The following is a 24,155-nucleotide window of genomic DNA, read 5'->3' as shown; positions in this document are numbered from 1 at the left end:
CAACAGTTATGCATGGCAAACTAGTCTAATGGTTAGTTTTTAGGCACAATAGCTGTGCCTAACTTTTCTGTTATTGGAGGAAAATCAGTAGTTTACGTTACGAACAAGAAATTCTGCACAATTGTTTTCATGCAAATAATCAATGCACTGCCCTCTACTGAGTGAAACATCCTGTTTACACCCACCTGCAACATTTTTGCAAAAGTGTCAAAAGGTAAAGTTCTCCAAACTTTATTGGCTCTGTTGAAGTTGAAAACATGGAAGTTTTAGAGCATTGTCTGGTCGTGGAAAGAAGTTGAGAAGGAAACATGCTTTTTTGGCTCGAGTTAAGGCAGAATGCAGCATTGTGATAGTTGCAGTAAGAACTTGGCCTGCTAAGCCAAAATAGCTCGTGCGTTTTCCTGAAGCTGCTGTCAAATGTTCTGCGATACTTGGGTTGGGAAATTATATTCATAATGGCACTCTTTTGCTAGCCAGCTCATGTGTATGTTTTCCTGTCTGCTTGCAGGAGTCGAAGAGGGCCTTCTTCTACAGCATCGTGACTGAAGGTGGTGACAAGGAGAAACTAGAGGCATTCGTTAACTTCTGTGAGGATGCCATATTTGAGGTGTGTTATACCTTGTTCCTTTTGGTATTTGTACTCCATAGCCACACCTATCTAGTGCACAAAAGAAATATTTATTATATTAAAGTTTGAAACTGACTTCTCTTTCTTTTGCTAAAACCACAACACGAAAAATCCTGCGTGGTGATGCTTCATGTGAATGCGAAACAAAAAATTTGTCAATGGTTATGATACTCCCTAACGTGAGATTTGAGCACGGCTGTTTAGGTATTTTGAATTTGCGCTATACCAAGGCAAAGAATTTGGATCTGAACACTTCACGTTCACTCTTTCATCCTTTGCTGTTCTCGTTCACTCGGTTATGAGGGATACCGAGGCACGCTGACGCTCAACGCCGGAATGGCTGCCTAAGAGCTGCATTCTAAAGAGCCCATGTTTTTACGCCAAGTTGTTTTTCCAAAAGCCATTGTTCAACTTTCATCTTTGTCACTTATCTAACTGTCAAAATATGGTCACTGGCTGGCTATAAACAATAAGTAGGTATACTACCACCAAGGCTTGCTGTTGTTGCTTTCTTAGAACAAGAGCCATGCTGACATGTGTTTTTTTGTGTAAACATGTTAATGTTCAGGTAACATGTTAAGGAATAACACAGTTTCCTCTTTTTTTTTTGCTCATGTTTGCTTCTTGACAGGTATCTAAAGTTAACAGAGGTTATATACACAATTAATATTGTAAAACAATAACAAAAAGTATTGAGGAACAGCAAGAAGCATGGAATAACAGTGGTCAAACAAGGAATTATTGCCCTGGCAAAGACGAGCCCCGTTGTTAGAATGCTGACTTGTTCCTTGTTTAACCACTGCTCATCAGTTCAAGCCTCCGTCTTCCTTCTGTCTCAGAAGGAGCAGTTGACACCTTCTCTGGAATGCCAAATTGTAAAGATATTTGTCTGGTCGATAAGTGCCATCATGCATTTTAACTGCTATTTTGGTAAGACAGAGTTGTGTGCAGGTAACGAGGCCAGGTAAATCAATAGGAATTTACCGCGTTGTTTTGCCTGTACAGATGCAGCATGCGAGCAGCATATCAAATGAAGACACTGATGAGCCTCCAGCCAAGGCAGAGCCCTACACATTCCTGGGAGCCGAGGAAGCAAGGCCACCGTGAGTGCCTTTCATTACTAGCGTCTTTATTCTTTGTCGCTCAGGGTACATCCTTTCACCTCCTTTCCTGAAATTTTGGAAGGGTTGATAGCATTTTCAGCTCACCAACAGGTGGTTTGCATTGAAGCTGTTGTAGTTGCCATGTTGGTGTGCGAGCACAAGTGCGGAGCTGTTTAAACAAGGAATGTGAGTAACTGGCAGGGTGCGTTCTTGGTAAGTCTTTGCACATGGGAGTGCTGCCATGGTTCTGGCACAGACACCAGGGAAGTTGCAGCCACGTCTTTACCACACTGTATGCAGCTGGATTACCTGCAGCAGTGAACAGGGTACACTGATGTCATCATAGTTGCCATGTTGGTGAATAGGCACAGTGAAAAGCTTAGTCAATGACGTACTGTGAAAGCTATCTACTGCTCGGAGAAAAATCAAGCTTCATCAAAGTTTCGAGCTTAGATCTTAGATGAAACTTCATCGTAATCTTGTAATCTTTTCCATTTCTTAAGCAGAAACAGTGCACAAATGCATGGTGTGAGAAAGGGACAGACGCCTTTGTCTCTCTCCTTCTCACATCATTCTTTCTTCCACTGTTTCTGCTTCAGTCATGAACGAATCAGCCCAAATGCTTCTTTTGTTTTTAATTTCTTTCTCATTGAGTTGATCTTTTACTGTACACAAAGGTCCTTGCCGCATTTGACGCTAATTCTGTATGATCTCTGTATGCGACTTGAACCCTGTGATTGCAATAATGCCACGTATGAGGGCATCACCTTCCCTCCTGATGACAGTTCGTGTTTGCCTGAAGGGAAAGAATAAGTGTGGCACAGTCCTTGCACCTCATCGGGCCACATCAAAGTGTACAACGAAATCGTAAAACAGCAATGAAGGGGTAGAGATTGATCAGTACTGGCAGCTGTCCAGTGTCCATGGTGCTTAGCTGCTGGAAGTTGTGCAGATCTTCCCTAAGCCTTTTTGATCAAGAATAATAAGGCGATTCGAAGAGCTTGATTTCTTGTGAGTCATAATTACTGTATGAATGTTAGAAATAATGTAGCCAGTGACAGCATTAAGAAAATTAGTTGTTAATACTAATCAAAATGTAGAAATAATAAATAAAAGGGAAATGGAAGTGGACGCAAAGATAACTTGCCGTATGTGGGAGCGGAACCAACATTTTCCATATTACGCATGTGGTGTTTTATCAATAAGGCTATCGTGGGGGCCATTGTCTCATCCACTTTCTTGGGCACAATATTTGTGTGTATGTGTTCAAGATTAGACAAGACAGCACAAGATATCATTTCATTAGGCTTGAATAACCAGAGTAAATTTGTGCCAGCCCAGCCTGATTTGTCATTTCTCTTTAGAGTGTCTTTAACAAGCACTCACTCGGTCCAACGAATGCTTGTGTGCTAACCTTTGCCGACTCATCGTGTCCAATTGCAGGGGTCCCCTGGAGCCTCTCAAACAGGGCCTGGGCCTTCTGCGGGATGGCATTGGGGCGTTACTGTCGGTGCTGCGGCCGTCCAACATCCGGCACCAGTACCGGAAGCTGCGCTCAATGACACTTGGCGAGATATTGCTGGGAAGCTTCAAGATGTCCTTCTTTGGATTCTTCTACATGATTTGGCTCATCTTTGCCTTTACAAGGTCAGTGCTTATCCATGACGTTTGGTGTTTAATTGAGACATAAATAACATGCTGTTTGAGTTGTGTTACGTTTCTGTTGTCCTCATTCTCACTGGGCTGTTATTTATATCATGGATGGCCGTGGTAGCTTAGTGGCTGTAGTGGTGTGCTTCTGAGCTCGAGGTCACAGGTTTGATTATGGTCGTAGCAGCTACATTTAAATGAGGGCGAGATGCAAAAGCACTTGTGTACTTTTATTTAAGTGCACGCTTAAAACCCCAGGTGACGTTTTAAGTGCCTAATAATCAAATCGTGGTTCTGGAAATTTTAGAATAAAATTCCAGAATTTAATTTAGTTTTACATCATGAATGCTGCTATAGTTCTGAACTTAACAATGTCTATCATATTGGTGAATTCTCAAGTGTTGCTTAACTTCTGTCAACGTTGTTTGCTCTGTGTCATGGACAGTATTCATTTTTGCAACTTTATGCTATCGCCAGTAGTGTATGTTTGCTATTGCTTTACTTTCCAGTTGTACTCCCTCCTGCCTTTGCCACTAATGGGCAGCCGGCGGTATTTGATAAATAAATAAATAAAAATATTGTTAGAAAGCATGATAGCATTGATATCTTTGTTGTGTTTTTGTTGATTCTAGTTGCCTAGACAAAAACAGGCAACCTCGAAAGGAACCTTGTTTCTCACTCTTCAAATTGATGCGCTTTAAATTTATTTTTTGTCGCCTTGTATAGCAGCTTTTATGCCTGGACTCATTGGGCAGCATGTTGCTGGTTCAAGGCCTATAGTAATGCCAGTAATATCTTGTTATGTCTTGGCTTTCTCAGCTTTCTTATACATTTCATTCAAAGTTACGCATTTTGTTGCTACTGTGCAATCAGCATGAAACAGAAAGATGGCAGCACTTATGCCGTCATCGTACCTTTTGTTCTGTTGTTGTACAGGCCCGCGCCATTCTGTTGTCCCGTTCTGACTGTTCTGCCATTCCATGGTGTTTGTTATTCCATTCTCCTATCCGTCTCCTCTGGTCCAATCCTTTTAATTTCATCGCATTTTATTATGCCATTGTCATTCTGTACTTTTATCTCACTGTATTGCCTTATCCCATCCCACGGTCCTGTTTCGCTGTAGCAATCTGCTGTTGCCATCAGTAGGCCTATCCTGGCATTGCATTTCGTTATCCCATTCAGATCCCACACCTTTTAACAAGTTTGTTCTTTTTCATTTCAGTTTGACTTTTGTCATTGGTTCACATGACACTCGCCCTCCGTTTTTACTAGAACTGGCCAATCGTTTATATGAATGATAGCAATTGAACAAAATTAAAGGAAAATAATCTTTACAAAATACAGCCCCTGTAATGCAGTTTCGTTGTCCAACCCTGTCACTGTTTTGTGAGATAGTTCTAGCTGGCTCTATAGTCATTGTGAGACCTTACCACGCAATAGGGAGCTCAATTTCCTGACAGACTGCGTCCCCCTGACATCTGCCGCGTCTTTCTTGTCGCAGGAGTGTAGTGCGAGGGACCCTACGTCTGATGGGTGGCCAGCCCCTGGTGGGCAGCGCGGTGCCCGAAGAAGATGCCAGGGGACTCAAGTACGGTGGTGCTGCGGGTCCACCGCTCGCTTTAGAGGCGGGGCCCATGGCTGCGGCCATGGCGGCAGGCATGGCAGCGGGTGGAGGACTACCGGCCGAGGCGGACATGGCTCCGCACATGCGCGCCTTCGGCCTGGACATCACCAAGACTGAGGAAGATGGCGAAGTGAAGTGAGTGGGGGCAAACAATGTTGTTAATCCACTGTTGCCGCCGGAATGTAACATATATAGTATTTATTTAAATTCAGTTCACATCACATTTATTACATTTATTCTAATACTGTACATACTCAAAGACGCAAGAGTGTACAGCCAAGATAATTCACGGTGGGTGGGACCTCCTATGCAAGTAGAATGCATCAAAGTTAAAAGTGTTATGATAAAATAAGAGAAAGCAATACTATATATCATGTAAACTAAACCTTGCGACCTTATTTATATTAAATGCGAGAGCATATCTTTTGCTCTGTGAGTCGACTTTGGTCTGTCTATCTGGCCTCGATCTCGCATGTTGTGCATCTGCCGAGACGTGCAGCAAGTTTTGCTGCAAAAGCTACAAATCCAGAGGGACACATTGTCATGCACCGCTCCATCGGATGCAATGGCATGCATGACTCGTGCATGGATAATTAGAAGTTCTCCAGAGAGGCCCAATGCATTTGGCTGCAAAAGCAGCAAAGCCTAACGGACATGTTGTCACGCTCTGCTCATTTGGCTGTAAAGGCACATGCTGCTCGTGCATTGAAAATTAGAAGGTCTCCAGAGACATACAATCCGTTTGGCTGCAAAAGCGACAAAGCCAAACGGAGGCGTCGTCATGCTTCGTTCAGTTGGCTGTAATGGTTTCTGCGGCTCGTGCGTGGAGAATTAGAATGTCTCCAAAAACCTGCAGTGCATTTGGTCGCAAAATTGAAAAACGAATGCACCATCATGCTATGCTCAATTAGCTGTAATGGAAGTTGAATAAAGTATGCGTGCTGTACAAGTCAGCCCTTGCATAACCTAGACATCATCGTTGATGGTATCTGGCGGTATTTGAAAAACTTACTTACCTGCCATGGCTCAGTGGCTGCAGCATTTCAGTATCTGCAAGGATATTTGTGTAATGCCGGATTACAGGATGCTGGTAGTGACATCTTGGGATGCTTTATCAAACCGCAAAGTCTTGGGGACAATTTCGTGTTCCGTGAATGTTCTTTCCAAAATGAAAACAATTCAAGTCACCGTGCTCACGATTACACTGCTGCCAAAAATTTGCACCAGAAACGAAGTAGAGTACACTTAGTCCTGCAGACTTAGCTCTGTGCTTGTGTGGTGACACCAACAATGACACCAACAATATATCCGACTGCTCATGTTTACACCTCCACTAACCTGGTGCTGATCCTCCTGTGTACGCTGGAGTACCGGACATGCTAAAACTACTGTGCTGCTGACCGTGAGGTCACAAGTTTCAGTGCTGGACAGTATCGGAGATACCTGTATCTTAGATACTACCTTAGGTACTCTTTGGGAGTCTTGTATTTGTATCAGGATTCATCTGGCAACGCTTGTATCGATATCTGTATTTATGATACATGAAAGAATGTATCATGTATTTTAAGATACAAGATACTGGGGGCTTTTGCGACATAACGGTGTGAAACTTTAAATGTTGGCTGAACTCTGCTTCTTGAGCTGATACTACTGCCACTAAAACACGAATAAAATTAAAAGCAGCAACATTCTTTTACCTTTCGGCCAGAGCCCTCCAGCAGGGCAGGCAATAAGATCTGCCCTTGGTGGAGCAGGGTCATATGGTGGCTCTCACGCCTTTTCGACAAAAACAAGCGCACGAACATCTGCACACAGCCGCACTTTCGTTTGCTTGATTTTTTTGTTTTTAGTTGCATCAGTGCCAGGACACTTGCTCGTAGCTGCCGTACTGTGCTGCATACATCAATGCGTGTGGCATCTTTTGCACAAATTCTGATGCCACTGTAGTGACGTTATGGAAGTATCGCTTGCATTGTGCTTTGTTACAAAGTCTGAAGAATGCAAGAATGAAGTTGCCCTGCGTCTAGTGGCTTATCACAAATCAGCGATTTGAAGGATCTCGTGGATATAAGTTTGACTGTTGTGAAGCAAAGCATGGATGGCGCTGCTTCCGAAAGACTTATAGGCATAAGGCAACTATTTTGTGTACGTGATTGTTGCTTGCAAGCACCAAAAGCAATTTCTGGGACTATGTTACGTTATAGGAATTCTGTGAAATATGTATAAGCTACAAAAGCTGCACATTACAGATCGACGAGTGCTTGTTTATACATTGTGGAAGTGAAATGTCGTAGCTACTATAGTTGTACCCCATGTATCGTGTTTCTACGTATTCGCTGTGATAGTGTGATACGGAACCACCTTTCTACATTACTTAGATATATTATCTCCTTTTTTTTTAATTCACCCTTAAATTTCTTACTGTTACAATTCACCAGTAGTTGGAGCTATAAGTTTCAGTCGTGTGAATGGCACTGGTATTCTACAATGCTTCATGCCACCACAATATATATGAAATGTATTTGGGCTGCACAAGTTTTCTCGTAGAAGAAAAATGATAAAAGGATTCCATGTTAATGTTCTCATAGAAGAAAGATAGTAAAAAGATTGCACATTTATGAATGTTTCACTAACGAACATTTTACGCCAGCAGATAAGTGGAATATGAAAGGTGATTGCAGCTTTTTATGCTCTCTGTATACACGATGCTTCTCAAAGTATGTTGCTGCCAATGTTGTTGCTTCTATACGCCTGTCCAGTGATCCGGTATTGTGTAAACAGTAATATGTTTACAGACAAGGCAAAACTCCACAGCGGTATCTGCGCCATCGTGCGGAGGCTTTTCATTGATGTCCTTGTAATTAGATGGTGACCTGCTAGCTGGTCGCCAAGCAGAGCAGTGGCTACCATCAGTTACAAAAGCGACAAGCAAAAACCACTCACAGCGCAGCATATAAAAATCTTTGATCTTAAATTAAGCAACTAAAGCAACCCCAATAATTAAATTCGGAATGAAAATATTATATTTTGAGCAAGAAAGACAGAAAACTTGAGTTACTAACACACATGTCACTCAAATGAAACAAGGTTTGTCCGACTTCAGAAATTTCCAAGCAAACATTTTTGTGCATAAATGTTTGCTACTACTTGGTAATGATACTGCATATAGATATATAGGAAATTTGCGGATGTATCGAAGTATCTTAAGATACAAATGGAAGGTATCATATTAGATACAGCAATTGCAATAGTATCTTGTATCTGTATCTCAAACACTTGTTGCCCTAGTATCTTGTATCGTATGGCAATACAATTGCAAAGTATCTTTGCCCATCCCTGGTGAGTTTGATTCTTGGCAGCAATGGCCACATTTCAACAGGAAAAAATTCTGAGTGCTCCTGTACTTTGGATATATATGCATGTTTAAATGCATCTCAAGGCCAGTGGCATTAAGTGGTGAGTCGGTTACAATAACTACAAACAGTATTAGTAAAGAAAATATATGATGCAGTGAGTAGCAAGAACAATAAAGTTCAAGTAGCATGTGAGTATTGCAGTGTGATAAGGGATGCTGCTGTGATATCTCTCGAAAACTTGCTTTAGGCATATTTTGGCCATAAAACAGAGATAAAAAGGCAGCGACTTTTGTGTTCTACACTGGCCTGTTTTGTTCCCAAGACCATCGATGATGACTTTATAAAGCCCCCACCTGTTAGATAAGGATAAGGATCCTTATAATTTTCCTTATCCTTATAAGAATAAGAACTTTATAAAGCCCGCACCTGAGATAAGGATATGGTCTTGTGGGTTTGATAAAGAGGTTGGACATCAATTGTACATAGAATGAACAGCATACATGCATTACATTGTGCAAGAAATTCAGTGATATTGTTCAAATGTCACTGAGAAAAAAAAAACATACGGCAAAGTTGTTTCTACAGCTTCCTTTTAATTGCTGAACGCACTCACTGTGCCAAATAGTAGCAATTTGTTGTTGCATGTGCGAGAATCATGGTTTAACATTGTATAAGGATACAATTGTTGTTGCACTTACACTTGATAAACTTAATACACTTAATTAGATTGCGCACTATTTCTTTTTTCTATAATGTCCTTTGTTATAAGTGTGTGAAAAAGAACAGCCTATCTCTACATGAGCAAGTTATATTATTAAGCCTTATTTTGCAGTATATCACTTTATTTCATTCTTGCATGCTGCATCATCATGTGATTTGCATGAAAAATAGGCCATATGCCAATGTTCTTGCTGCACGATTGTTAGAAGGACAGCCTGATATTATTCTGCGCACGCAATTGGCTTCTTTCCTTTGCCAGGTACTACGTGCAACCTCCAAAGTCTACACTGAGCCCCCAGTCGAGCATGGACGATGCTGACCAGACCACCGACGAGGAGACCAGCAAGGGTTCGCCGCACGAGAAGGGTTCACCCGATGGAGAGCTGCCGGATGGCCTTCCACCAGATGCACAGGTAACAGAATATTGAAGCAGGCATTGAGGAAGTACCAAGAGAATGTTTATTTTCAAGCATGCAATGTCAAACGAAGGTACACAACACCACAGGTGAATGCAGGTGATGTTTTATAACATCAGGTCCCCCCCCCCTCAGGACATATTGGACCACTGTTTGGCTGACCTGCAAAGTGTTTTTCAACCAAAACATCCTTGTTTCTAGAGTACTGTTACACTTGAGGTAGGGTGTGCTTGCTGGTAAGCATGAAGGTTGAGCAAAATGGATGTACCCATTCTTTTTCAAACGGAGTGTTCGTAACTTTTTGTGGGTAATGCCGTTGTAAATAAGGACAAGGGAGATGGTTTGCTGACACTTTCCTGAGTTGCATTAAATGGCTTTTCCTTTTTTTCTCTTCTCCAATTAAGTTTACAATGCCGGTACTGCTTCTGCATCTGACACATCACTTCACCTTAGCAGTAATGATGCACCCACATAAAAAAGAACTCTGGGTATGTTATGATTTTAGGAGCAAAGCATTATATGTGCATGTAAAATTTCTTTGAAGATTTCCTGTCATTTCCTGAAACCCCATCTCCTGAACATCACTGGACCCTCCCCCTCAGCACGCCCCTCTCCCAGAGGCTACCCTTGATCCATGCTTGCATGGCAGGCATTGTATTTTATCATCAGTCATGATAAAACGGTTTCACATGAATAAGTGTCTGCTTTTTGACAAATACCAGTGGCCAACAGAATTATTGAACCATTGTACTTTGAACTTTTGGCTGAAAGCTTAAGGGCCTTCATTTTTTTATCATTGTTGTTGGGAGGACATTTTCTCGTTTACTTATTTTCATTTGATAAAAAGTATATGTCTACAAGCTTTTCATTCAGCGTGAAGTCAGAGTAGTGTACTATCTTTTCACCTATCTTGTTCGTCAACTCTTTTAGACAACGGTCCTGGATGGTGACGTCAAGACCAAAGATGCTGGCCAAGCTACTATGGATGGGTGAGTACGTGCGATTGTTCATTGCACATTTTCATCCTGAAGCTCCTTCAAGAACTAACTACATTGCTACATCAACCTTAAACTAGCAACTTTTATTGCACACTTTTTTTAAAACAGATTTGTTTTGCTGTATGAAATAGGTTACTTTTCATCTGAATACTAATTCAAGTTTATGAATGTGGACTAGAATAAGTCATGCCATGATTGAAATGTGGACACAAAAAGCCACATTCAGTTAAAGTTTCCTGTAAGAACTCTTGAAATAAGCATGTTTTGTTTGAAATAAGTCACAAATACATCATCTGCATTGATACAGGACCATAAAGTTATTGTAATAAGATGAATGGTGGCTCTGCCTGTAATTGTTTGGGTGAAACAAGGAGCACATTAAGTCTCCCCATGACAATGACAGACAGTAACCCATTCCATTACTGAGAAAATCTGTTTCCTGTCTAGCATCATCATGGACGATGTATACATCTGTGTGGTTCTGGTTTGTTCTGGTTTAGATGGGTCAATATTGCTTCCAAACATTTTGTGGTAAACAGACTAAACTGTGGTATGTCACCTCTGTCCAATAACTGGGCACACCCGAGCCAGAAATTCAGCCAGGGGAGTTGTGGAGAGGGATATGGGTGTGTAGAGGGACATGGGTGACATAGGGACCTAGGGATATAGAGTGTGTAGAGGATATGGGTGTGTGTGTAGAGGAGAGGGATAATGGTGTGTACCCATATCCCTCAGTTATGCATCATTCAGATAAAGTGCGTATTAGCATATGTGCGAGTGCACATACATTGAAGGTTGTCTGTGTGGTTCTTTGTTTGGCACGCCACGCAGGGACGTTAAGCGTGCTCCAATGCCAACACCAGAGATGGCGGCCATGATGATGGCACCCCAGATGGCGGCGGTAGAGCCACCCAAGCCAACCGAGGCGCCACCAGTTGCCGCCATCGACTTCAGCGAGTACGGGCAAAAGATTGTGGTAAGTGGTGAGACCGCTACTTACGTACGAAAGTCCCGGACCCTTTATTTTTTCTGAATTAGAGAGGCCAACAAAGCTTTCTGGTTAACAATAAAGTAAAAAAATGTTTGAGCTTGTTGCTGGCCATATGTTTCCTGTGAACAATACTACAGCAGAGAATAAATCTAAGCGACAAAGTTAGACATCCTGACATTAAATATTAAAGTTCTGTTCTTATGACCACTGCATCTTTGCTTGTGATACAGGTTCCATAAACATGGCAAAGCTCTTAACCACACATCAAGATCCACCATGGCTTAATTAATGCATGTTCTATTTGACCTGACGGATTGTTTGACTAACCTGCGGGACGATCAGTTGGGCACAATTTGCTGACGGTCACCCACCGCAAGTTTCTTTGCATGACTGTAGATCAGATTTGTCCATGACAACACACATCTCAATACTGAAGAAAAAGCTTTTTAACATTTTGACCAACATCCTGTGACTTGTGGCGGGGAAATCATGGGGATTATTTGAAACATCTATGATGCAGCTGTACTAGCTGTCACTCTATGTTGGCTATCTGCGGTATAGTGCACTAATCTTGTTAGGAATACATCTTTCTGCAATTCGCGTGCTGGAAAGCAGACAAGCTCAAGCACTGAGGCACTGTCTCAGAGTTCCCCACGGTACATCAGTTTGCAAAATGGTTGCTGAGGCCCGATCAATGACCAGCCAGTATTTACTTTGCTAAAGAGCTGCTCCGCATATACCTTCGATATACTGCCAAACACTGGATTCATCACCTGCGAAACATTCTTCAAGCATGGCCAGACTCAAGTTTCCTCAAGGCAATATTTTTGCAACACCGAATCCATGTGCTTGTTAACTTTTCCGAATTCCAAAGGACTTCGCCCTGGGCTATGCCATACCCGCAGGTCATCCTGTTTGTTTCAGAAATAGAAACACAATCAATAATGCTAACAACCACTTTTAAGCAAGTCACTTTGTCTTACATTTCTTGTGTTTAGACAGTGCTCTACCACACAGTTTTTTGCAACACCAGCAGTTTTACACAACCTCTTCAAGATTGCTCATGCGACCTCTTCAACGTCAGCAGAAGTAACAGTTATACATGAGGCATTATGACTCATTTGTATAAAGATACCAGGGCTATGGGCAATATTTTCAGGTTCTAAGCTTTGCAAGGAGTTGGACATCTATTGAACAGAGAAGAGAACAGCCAACTCGTTGTAGTCATAGCTCTGTTGTATATAAAAGCACAGGCAAAAGGTCACATGACAGTGTTTCAGTGGATACCCAGACATTCTGGAATCCTTGGCAATGAATCAGCCGATACAGAAGTAAAGCTTGCACATAAGGAATCCAAATCAGTAACCATTGCTTTGTCTAGACATGACAATATGGCATTGCTCTCTACTGCAATACTGAGAGCCTTCGGTTTGCATTGGGCTAATCCCAATCCTTGACAAAATTGCCCTTCTATGCTAGACCTAGACATAACATTCAGAATTCCATCAAAAGTAAAGCGAGACCACACGACTTTACTACAAAGACAGAGACTTGGGGCAGCATTTACACGACGTTGTCTTCACAAGATGGGCATAAAAAGTGACCCCAACTGTCAGGAATGTGACACTCCAGAGACAGTCTCACAACCTCTGCAACTGCCCTGGTTGCAGCAGTTCTTTGTGATATTTTCTATGTATATAAATATTCACTTATTGTATTGATGCAATGTCATAGTTGTTCCCTATGTACAAAACCAATGTATTTTCGTTTATTCTATATCAAGTTGTGTATTTGATTTACACGCGTATTTTGTTGTTATATATGCACTGGATGTGTGTGCCGCTTTGTGTAGCAGTGAGCCAAAGCCCAGTCAGGTCAACCGCCTTTCGCCTTGGCTTCCCCTTTCATTTGAAAGAAATAAACATCAAATCAAATCAAATACAGAAAGGCATTTATCAGAGTATACAGCGCAGGCCAATTGAGCCCAATTCTCTCTCGAAAAAAAAGAGGTGTGCATTAGAATCGGGTAAATACTGCAATCAGACATTGTGAGCTAAGTAAGTATGCTTGAAAATACTCATAGGCAGCCTGAAATTAAGGTTTTTTTGGACAGGCGATTATGCGTCTTCAATGCATTCACTGTCCCTTAAGCTCCGGTGACGCAGACACTGCTACTAAAGGGGTTGCTATTGGTGTCACCACTGGCTCATTGGTGTCACCACTGGCTATTGGTGTCACCACTGGCTATTGGTGTCACCATTGGATCAGGCTCATGCATTCTGACTGGTTAAGATTAAATTATTCATTGATGGCTAGTCTTAGGATTGAAATAACAAAAGTCGGGGCACATAGATATGCATGTGCTTGGTAGGGATTGAATTAACTGAAAAATTGGAGTTAACTGGAGTTGAATGACCGGAAGTCTACTGCACATCCATGCTAGCTATATAAAGATCCAACAGTGTTTATGCGCCGTGTTTTGTGTTCACAAACACAAAAGTGTTTGTGAACTGTGGAACACAGTGAAAGCACTCACACGACACTTGTCAAAACTTTGTTCGCCTGGCAACGGAAACTGAAGTTGATTGTTGAATGTATTTCTTATTTGTGACGCTGTAAAAGCAGTAAAAGGGAGAGTGCAGATAGGCAATGTTTGGTACTACAGTTTGAAATAAACCTTGCCTGCTACGCAGCTGAAACGAAAAGACAGCATGCAGTAGAATTTGATAAATCACACAGGTATGGGTACAACAATTCGAACTGGATTGACGGCAAAAATAAAAGATGCAACTTGTATTTTTGCTGAGATTTTTGCAAACTAATTCAGAGTCCCCATGTTCCTTTCTGTCTTGCAGAGCTTCCTGGCCCGCAACTTCTACAACATGAAGTACATTGCACTCGTGCTAGCTTTCTTCATCAATTGCATTCTCCTCTTTTACAAGGTAACTGTTCACGTTGTCTTTTGATAGGAATGCTTTTAAAGACCAACTACAATGAAATTTTGAGCCACACAAGAATTATAGTTTTAGGTAGTGCACATATATAGTAGAACAGCTTCTGGGCAAAATTTTCTGTTTTAAATTTGACTGACTGCGTCGTGAAAGCCCCGGAAATGGAAATGTTTATGATACTGAAACAAAAAATATGTCACTGCTACCGCTCGCTGGAAGTGACGCATCATTTAGAACATTGAGAGCCAGGACAGCTTCTCAGCGTCACCTGTGAAATAAGGTGACAACAGTGACTGCCCATATGGCTCACAGAAAAGTCTCGGAAGCGACGAGCTGGGTGTTGCGTCATATCGGCTAGCCGCCGGATGTACACATTGTTTGCTTAGGTGCTATATTAAAGGCTGCTAATCCAGAAATTGCACAATTACCAATCAACCTGCAACTTTGACAGGATAAGTTCAGTAGTGTGCTACTCATTTGTAGCCAAATCAGCCAAAGTTAAATTTTGTAGCAGTTGGCCTCTAAGAGTGCTTGTGGCACTAAATTTTTCAGGTCATGGTGTGTTGTACTACAGTTTAAATTATCCTCTGTACTGTACTGAGAGCCCTTGTTTATTTGGTGAATGGTTGCTGTATTGTTTATCATGGAGAGCGTGCTTAGGTCACATCCTTTTTGCTAAAGTTTGTGAAAATGACCTGAGCATTTGTGTCATTTACCTTGATTTCCATGACTAATACATAAAATAAGCATTTTATATTATTATGCTGGGTGTTTCTACAAAGACTTTAAGTAATGTATAAAAAAGGCTGTTCTGCAATAAAAGGACAGTAGCTTCAGAGACATGCCATCGGAGATACCTACCACGGGGTGACAGACCATATGTGGTAATTAGTTGCTGACTAACAAACATCCAATATCGAACTTTTAAATTTTAGTTTCAGCAGGCTCATCATAATCAGAAAAAATTGAACTGAAGTTTCCATGCAAGCCATATAAACTTTTGGATCTTGCAAAATGGGGTTACCCTTGGAACTGGGGCATGATAAATGTTGGCTATCATGTGAAACCGAAACTGGGAAGCTGCAGTGAGCGCAAAGGCATGTCCCTTGAGGTGACGTTCTGCTTGCGTCACCTCGCACCGGGCAGCCAGCATGCTGCTACAGTGAAAAGGATGGAGATGCAGTCCACTGGCTGCCCGCTCTCTGGTAGTTTTCACGGTAGCTGCAAACAGGGTGGCTCAGCTAGTATGCGAGTTTCGGTTAGTATGTATGGCTTTGCCTAATCTTTGTCCTTTTGGCTTCAAAGACATCGCGACTTTGTAAACTCATCATTTTAATGAAAGTTTGATTTAGGTAATATAATAAACACCTTTAAGATTCTCCAAAAGCAGGAGTTGAACACACAGTGTCTAGTACAGGAGCCTGATATTCATGCCCTCACAACACGGTCGCATGCATCGACAAGCGGCACAAGAAATTTCTCGTGGGCAAGCAAGCGCATTGGGGCGTTTGGCACATTTCGATTTGGCCTAGCAAGGCACAGAATGCAAATGAGAGCAAGGTACACGCAGAAAATGCAAGCAACGAGAGAATCGCATCTGCAATGCCGGAGAGAAGCTTCTGAAGAGGACACGTTGGAACGCAAGTGAGCGTGTTTGCAGGCAAATCAGGCAAGAGAAAATTCAGCGATGATTATGATACTACCCAATGCGAATTTTGAGTGCAGCTGTTTAAGTGTTTAGAATTCGCCATATATTGTGGCAGAAAATTTCATCCTGAATGACAGGGTCCTCACGGCGGTGGCACTGAGCCTCCGCTGAGGCAGTTAGTTTAGCAACAAAGGCAGACGAAGCGTTTCCACCGGTTGCATTGCCCATTGTTTATAAAGAAAGCATGAGCACAGGAACGCATCGCTCACACAGAGCGCATTCTCCAGCAGTGGTGGCACGGGGGTTCCGCAGCCCACGCCAGCACTTTGTTTCCATATAAGGTATTGGTGAACTCACTCGCCACCTGCCTGGTCGCCGCCGTAGAGCACATCTCGAGAGGCACTCCGCTATCCTCCTCACCATTTCGCGATACACTCTTCCTGCGCTTTCTTCCTTGTGTTGTTCTCTTCGCTCTCGCCGTCCTTCATCTCCCTCTGCATTCGCTCTTTCATCCTTCGCTGTGCTTGTTCACTCAGTTACTCCAAAGGACGCCGACGCTCGACGCAGGAACGACTGCCGAGGGGGGGGGGGGGGGGGGGGCTCTAAAAAGCTCAACAAAATTCTTTTCATTTACTAAGCACAAGATCAGTGGCAAAAACGAATTTATTGAGGAGATCATCATAGTCTGCGGGGTATTCCTTGGAGTTGCTTATCTCCCAAGATACGGCAGTCTTGGTTTTATGGATACAATATAAGCTTTATAAGTAATGATTCCAAAGAATGCTATACACTGTATGACCATCTCCTAGTGGGGATATTCTGCCCCAAGTTTTGGGAGAACTAGGTACTGACAAAAAAGGTGCTAACAAAAGCATACTCTGCCTAGTGTGTTTTAATCAATGTGGGATGCTTCAGCATGATTGCAACATAATAGTAGCGAGATTGATTTTCCAAATGTCTTGCAAAAAACTGGGCCAGTGGAAGGAATCATTGCCACTGCTGATCACTGGGTGTTTGCAGATATATGCACCTATGCATCGCAACTCTTAAATGTAGAAGGTAGCTCAATGTCAAGCATCAATATGTCTTTGCTCACTGCGCAGGTCTCGACAGGCGAGAGTAGTGACGACGATGATGCAGGCTCTGCTGTGGCCGCCGCCGCCGGGGCGCTGAGCGACAACGAGGGTGATAGCGATGCCGGCGGCGGTCTGGCCGAAGTGCTGGCTAATGCAACCGAAGCTTTGTCCGACTCGGAAGCCAGCGAAGAGGAATTGGAGGAGTGGGTGATCATAGAAGAGAAGCTCTTTTATCTGGAGCCTATAATCCGTTTCATGGCCCTGTTTCACTCACTCGTCTCCTTCTGCATGCTCATCGCTTACTACCACCTCAAGGTGTGTGGACACTTCTGTCATCTTTCTATCAAGTGCAGTCAACTTCCGTTCATTTGGCCCTGATGGGACCAACGAAATCGATTCAATTGCATGAAGAGTGACAAAAGCATAACCACCTTGACATGCAGGTTCCACTAGCCATCTTTAAGCGAGAAAAAGAAGTTGCCCGTGCCATGGAGTTTGACGGCCTGTACATCACCGAAGAACCTGCAGAGGACGACGTACGCGCGCGTTGGGACAAGCTTGTGATAAGCACCAAGTGAGCAGCATGCCTTCTCCACGATTTTTCAAGTTTTAATCGGGTAGATGGGGGAAGTGCTTATAGAGCACAGGCATACTTTCTAACTCTCCCGAATTTTTTTGTAAAGATTACAAATTTGTGCTTGTTTTAAGATTTTACGAATATTGTGTCAAGTCCTAAAAAATGAATTCTGTAAACATGTTGAAAGAGGGGGCCAGAGGCAAGATTGCAAAAAAAATTAGTGCAAGAAACAATATATATATTGTGAATGGTACCTTTACTGCCTCTTTCTGGCCATGCAAGATGCCGTATATGCCAGAGGGGCACTTAAAGCAACCTTATTAACAGAAGTTCCTGAAGTAGGCCAAGTCAGCAACAGCAAAGATGCTCTGATTTAAAAGCAATGTTTTGTTCGTCAGTCTGTGGTGTTCCAAGGCTGTTGATGCTTGCATGTTGTGTCTAAAGATAAATTAGCATTATTAAAGTGCCATGGTATTCCACAGAAGTGTGTGTGCTCGAAAACTTTAAAAAAATGTATGCCATTCCCCCCCCACCACAGCCCTCATCTTGTCTTATCTGCAGGACTTTTACGAATTTTAATGTTCAGAGATCGGGGTAGGGTAGGTATGCGCCGGCATTCAGGGTGTGGTTAGAAGAAAAATATTGTGCAGAAACCGTTGATGATGATTGCCAATGTAAGCAAATAGCACGAACGAATACACGAGCGAGTGAACAAAAAAGTGAGAGAGCCAGCTATAGAGAGAGATAGGAGGGAGCAAGAGAGTGAAAACGAACGTTTTCCTTTCTAAGTCTGACCATCTAACACTGAAAACCAGTGGTACGCTGGTAGTCAGGGCATCAGGGACAAATAAGGCCAACAGCGCCAAAGAAAGCTACTTAAAAATGCATGATTTCATGACCCAAGTTAATAGATTGGCCTAATGAAAACCTCATACTTGAAAATGATGCAAAGATTTCAATTAATTGATTAATCGTTTGCCTTTATGGCATAAGTGGAAATGGGGCAGCAATTTTTGCACAACCCTGACAAAACATGAAAATTATATCTACGGTCAGCATGACTGAGCCATGACAGTGTGGTACAGCTGCTGCTAATTTTGAGAGACAGGAATGTGAGTGTGGCTGTTATTCTCCGGAGACTGTTTATGATAGTCAAGTTCTACTGCATATTTTCCCATCCATTGCAGTAGTGTCTCCAGACTCACATATACATAAAACTAGTTCACTCATCTGTTTTTCTGTGTTATTGTCCCTCCTACAGCAGCATAAAGTATCCATGTGTTTTATGCACTCCGAAGTTATTTATAGTCTCAGGGTGTCTACCAACCGGGAAACCCGGGAAAACCGGGAATTCTCAGGGATTTTGAGTAGTCTGGAAAAACTCAGGGAAAACTCAGGGAATTTGTGCTTCTATCAGGGAAAATTAGCTGTAATTTTTTTAGAGGGTCAAAAGTCGCGGTAATGCTGGCTCAAGTAACAGACAGGACTCGTAACGAATCGTCGTCGGCCGGAGGAGTTGCCAGTGTACAGTCAACGACCAACTTTCCGGATTCCCGTGAGAACTCGGACGCCTCCGCGGCACCACCACGTACCCCAAAGAGTCAATGTATCATAACGTCAGAAATTTCAGACGCAAGAACTCTTCGCCGTCCGATTTTCTAAACGTTTTGCGTGATCGCAGGTCCGAGACGGCATTAATGAAAACCACCACCGCTGCTGTTTTGATTATCTCGCCGCCTTGAACCGGTGCTTTCGCATGCAGATCCGCTGGCAGCCGTAGCCACCACTGCGGCAACTCTAGGCCTAGCTGCTTCGATGTTCGCTGTTAAGCTTCGTGTCATTCGGTGCCGTGTTTCTTCATTTCTCCGCTGACAGCAATACTTTTGTCTTCGAAGCTCGGAAAGCACGGCGCATTGCATAATGCTCTTTCCTGAAAGTCTGCTTTGCCACAATACAGTCGGGTAACGCGGTGAAGCGGAACAAGCGCAGGAAGGGGCAATTGTCGCGGGACACTGTATGTATTCCTTAATTTTACACGTGTGCACCCGCCCTCACCTGTCACAGTAGGAGCACCGATATGCCTAATAAGTGCACTGACAGGCATTCAGAGCTTTTTCAGACGTACAGGTGTCGATTTTAGCCCTTAAGGGCAGTAAAAGACATGAATTTATTTTTTCGGACTGCCTGATTTTTCGGAAGTTTTCGCGGCCCCTAGGGGGTCCGAAAAGTTGGACGTTGACTGTAAATTGACCAAGAGTATTCTTCAAATGGTCCGTGGGGCGAACGCGCGGCGAAAGGAGGACGAGAACAGAAAGGATCGACACACTGAGGAATGAACGGGGAATTAAGTATGCGACCGCTTCTTTGAAGGAGCCTGCGCTCAAAAAACAAATTGTTGGCTGATGCTGAGATGCAGGTGTCCCTCATCCAAACCAACATAAACTCTTTAAAGCAGTGAAACACAACACTGACGCGTCTTGCGCGAGCGGAGAGTATGTCAGGACAGTTGCATGACACTGAGCATGCTATCAGTTGATAGAAATAGCTCATATTCGAAAATATTTGCTTCTGTATGCATCTCCTTTCTATTTGTACTAGAGAATGTACAACTCGATTTGAAAATTTTTCCGAAGACATTTTATTTGCTGTGCATTTTAATAACCCCTCCCTTATATTCTTTTTTTTGAATAACATAAACACTACTCCTTAGTATTCAAATTGGATTAGGTCGGTTTTCTTTAAAATTTGTTTCATATGCTTACTAGAGAGTGACAGCATAGGGCGATATGGTTTCAGCGCGACTTGACATAAAACATAGTTCTGCATCACTCAGGGAATTTTGCAAAAGCACTCAGGGAAAACCTGGAAAACTCAGGGAATTTGGAAATGTCAACTTGGTAGACACCCTGAGTCTGTGTTGTCTTAAAAGGCAGAAAATCATCATTAGCTCACACACCGTTTATTGCAGATCTTTTCCTGTGAACTACTGGGACAAGTTCGTCAAGAAAAGGGTAAGAATGGTTCTCTTTCAGAAAGCACTCTATTTTGTAAGCAGTGGGACACTCTCAACGCATGGAGTGACGTCAGTAGCACATAAATACATATATCTTGTGTTTGACTAAGTACAAACTCATAAAGAAATACATTTCACACCCAAAACAACTCTCATATTTGAAGATTAAGCCAATTTCTCTTCAAGAAGTTGCTTTCCCAGAAGTGTTTATAGAATGTTTGCCTATCTTTATAGACATTATTGCGTCTTACTCTCGATAATGCCAACAGATACCACTACAACATTATGAGGCATTCTGTATGCATTGTAAGTGTGATGTTGAAAAAGTGTCGGTTAACTGCTTTGTGTGTTGCGGATGAGCTACATTTCCTCCGTGTCAATGCAGTATAGATGCCAAGGATGAATCGCAGGCTTTGGTGCAAGCCACATAGGCTTGTGCAAGACTCCAAGATATCACAAAGCTACTTTCTAATGAGCATTGATCTCTTTTCCAACAGGTGCGTCAGAAGTACTCGGAGACGTACGACCCCGAGGCCCTCAGCAATGTGCTTGGAATGGACAAGAGTGGATCCATTTCTCAAGAAAAGGACGAAGCCAGCGGCCTGTTCCCCTTGTAAGTCATGACTGAGTCAAAGCTTTGAATTTTACCACTGCTTGTCTTGCTGGCTGACCTTCTTTGAACTGCTGTTTTATTGTGCATATAAGCCGTACCAGTAATTCTAAATGTACCAGTAAAGTCGGAACTCAGATCACATATGAATTTCTCCTTGAGGTGCAGCTTCATGGCAGTGCATATTCCACCCTAAGTGTGGCTTCATGGCAGTGTCATTTTCCCTTCATTTGTGGTGATGTAAACCCTAATGGGAATACATCTACTTAGGGCAGGTAGTCACCGCAGATCCGGATCATGAGACTGAAATAATCAGAAGAATTAGAATGGGCTGGGGTGCATTTGGCAGGCATTCTCAGATCATGAGCAGCAGGTTGCCATTATCCCTCAAGGGAAAAGTGTATAACAGCTGCACCTTACCAGTACTCACGTAGGGGGCAGAAACCTGGAGGCTTACTAAGAGGGTTCTACTTAAGTTGAGGATGATGCAACGAGCTATGGAAAGAAGAATGATGGATGTAACGTTAAGTGATAAGAAAAGCAGATTCAGTGAGGGAACAAACGCGAGTTAATGACTTCTCAGTTGAAATCACGAAAAAGAAATAGGCATAGGCAGGGCATGTAATGAGGAGGGAAGATAACCGATGGTCATTAAGGGTTACGGACTGGATTCCAATGGAAGGGAAGCGTAGCAGGGGGCGGCAGAAAGTTAGGTAGGCAGATGAGAATAAGAAGTTTGCAGGGACAACATGGCCACAATTCGTACATGACCGGGACAGTTGTAGGAGTATGGGAGAGGCCTTTGCCCTGCAGTGGGCGTAGCCACGCTGATGATGATGATGAAACCCTAAAGGCTACACTCGTGGTGCTTCCTCACAGGCCTTAATGGCCATAGAAGCACGATTTGCTCACGATCACCACATTGGTTATTGGCGCAGAATGCAATTCAAGCACTAGCACTCTTGTTAAGTCAACAAATCAGAGTGACTGTCTTCAGTCATGCTGTGCATCTTATGTGCGTTCATTGTTTGCTCGCTCCCTTCCTCTTTTTATACCATGTCATACTTTCTCTAGCAAAGGTTAGCTGAGTGAATGCCTGTATTGTTGACCTCCTATTCCCTCTTTATTTTTGTCAGTTACCGAAATTCCTCATTCGATCAATCTTAGATAGAAGGTGCAGTTATTTGTCTGTTATTAGTATAGAATTCACATCCACAAAAGCTTACCACACCTCCGCAAATTTTCAGTACTTCATGCTGATCATGTTACTTGTGTGAGAAATGTAACAGCCTATTGAATGCCTATCACTTAGAATAGTTATTCATTGCTGGCTGTTGATGTAGGTTGGCTTTGGCATGATCATAGTGATCTTTACCCAATGTCTTCTGGCAAGTCTAACATTTCTCTAGTTGCAAAGCCTTTGCTTCAACGTAGAGTTCCATCTTTCAGATGTTTGATTTTGTATGAGCAAATGATAATAATTCTTTCACTTGTTTTTTTAAAACTGCATGCTTGTTGCATGCACATTTTATAGCTGTGGGACTTGCAGGAATATTCATATCGGTTGGTGTTGCCAGATGTTGTGTACAGGAATTGTGTCTGATAAAACTGTACTAGGTGAACCGGGAAAGGGGCTCGGCAAATATGATGTCAAAATTTTTTTTCTTTAATGAAAAATGTTTTCAATCACATATTTTTACGTTTCAGGGTAATGTATGTGTTTCGTGTTCAACTCCACTTTATGTATAGACTTTACAAAATTTATTTCTTTGGTCCTCTCTGTTTTGCGCATGCAGAAGCCTGTGGGAGAATTTTGTGGAGTTATACTACCATGTGGTCTAGTCTATGTGGGGGCGTGTGAGATATTTCTTGTATAGTTTGCTACACCTCAAAGGCTTCTATGAATTGTGTTTTACATATGGCGTATGCAGGTTACCAAAATATTCATAGATGTGAAGCTAATCAACACAACATATGCACATAATAACAAAAGTTGGCAAAATTAAGTGCAGGTAACAGTCCTAAAGCTTATAAACAACTCAACAACTCGAAGTAAAACAATAAAAAAGTAGGCTTATGGAATAGACTTCCATTAATTCTACTCTTGGTAATTTGATTGTTTGGTTAATTTGATCTCAACCAAAGTTCGCAGCCAGTACCGACGCATTTCTATGTGCCCAAATATTCATTATTTTGATGCTAAACTTGGCTTTTGTCAGATACTTCTAACTTCACCAGTCGGAACACATGTGGCTCACCCCTATGGTGACCCCAATAATGACCCCTTTAGTGGCAACATCTGTCTCTGCGGAGCTCAGGGTCAGTGAAAGCATTCAACACATATAATCTACATTTAAAAACGCCTATTTCTGGCCCGCCCTAGGAACGTATTCAAAAACATAGCTCATAATGTCTGATTAGGATATTCAGTCGATTCAAATATTCCCCTTATTTTTTCATTAACATTGTTGAGATTATTTCCTGCACTGTGCAATTGCATAAATACCAAAACCACCTTCAAGGCATTTGTATGCTTTACTGCACAACAGTAGAGTATTGCAGCAAAGCTGACTTCAAAAAAATTATGCGGCGAAGTTGACTTTAGAAAACTACCTCCCTGCTCAATTTTCTTGCTAAAGAATCGGCTGCACAGTAGATTTCTACTTTGTTTAGGAGCCTTACGTCATTTACAGAAGGGCCTTCTACATTAGACAAATAGTAGGTGGGCGCGCATTTGATACAGGGTGTCTTAAAGTAAGAAAAATGCTGCCAAAAAATCTGCAGTTTGATTCGA

At 42.4% G+C, this 24,155-nt stretch overlaps 1 protein-coding gene across 6 annotated transcripts in view; it reads left to right on the top strand.

The window, feature by feature from the left end:
• The window catches only part of RyR (Ryanodine receptor), a 340,296-nt gene that overhangs the window by 299,526 nt on the left and 16,615 nt on the right, over window positions 1-24,155 (top strand). For all 6 annotated transcript variants that reach the window (XM_070526816.1, XM_070526813.1, XM_070526812.1 and 3 more), the window contains 12 exons: window positions 509-607; window positions 1,634-1,731; window positions 3,175-3,378; window positions 4,883-5,140; window positions 9,341-9,494; window positions 10,428-10,486; window positions 11,327-11,471; window positions 14,342-14,428; window positions 17,189-17,476; window positions 17,605-17,735; window positions 20,707-20,749; window positions 21,249-21,364. In XM_070526816.1, coding sequence (XP_070382917.1) covers window positions 509-607; window positions 1,634-1,731; window positions 3,175-3,378; window positions 4,883-5,140; window positions 9,341-9,494; window positions 10,428-10,486; window positions 11,327-11,471; window positions 14,342-14,428; window positions 17,189-17,476; window positions 17,605-17,735; window positions 20,707-20,749; window positions 21,249-21,364 — 1,682 coding nt within the window. The remainder of the gene's footprint in view (window positions 1-508; window positions 608-1,633; window positions 1,732-3,174; window positions 3,379-4,882; window positions 5,141-9,340; window positions 9,495-10,427; window positions 10,487-11,326; window positions 11,472-14,341; window positions 14,429-17,188; window positions 17,477-17,604; window positions 17,736-20,706; window positions 20,750-21,248; window positions 21,365-24,155) is intronic.

The sequence above is a fragment of the Dermacentor albipictus genome, chromosome 10 (assembly GCF_038994185.2).
Source record: "Dermacentor albipictus isolate Rhodes 1998 colony chromosome 10, USDA_Dalb.pri_finalv2, whole genome shotgun sequence".
Lineage (NCBI taxonomy): Eukaryota > Metazoa > Arthropoda > Arachnida > Ixodida > Ixodidae > Dermacentor > Dermacentor albipictus.
Note: the sequence above shows the minus strand (reverse complement) of the source record. Positions and strands in the feature narration are given on the sequence as shown.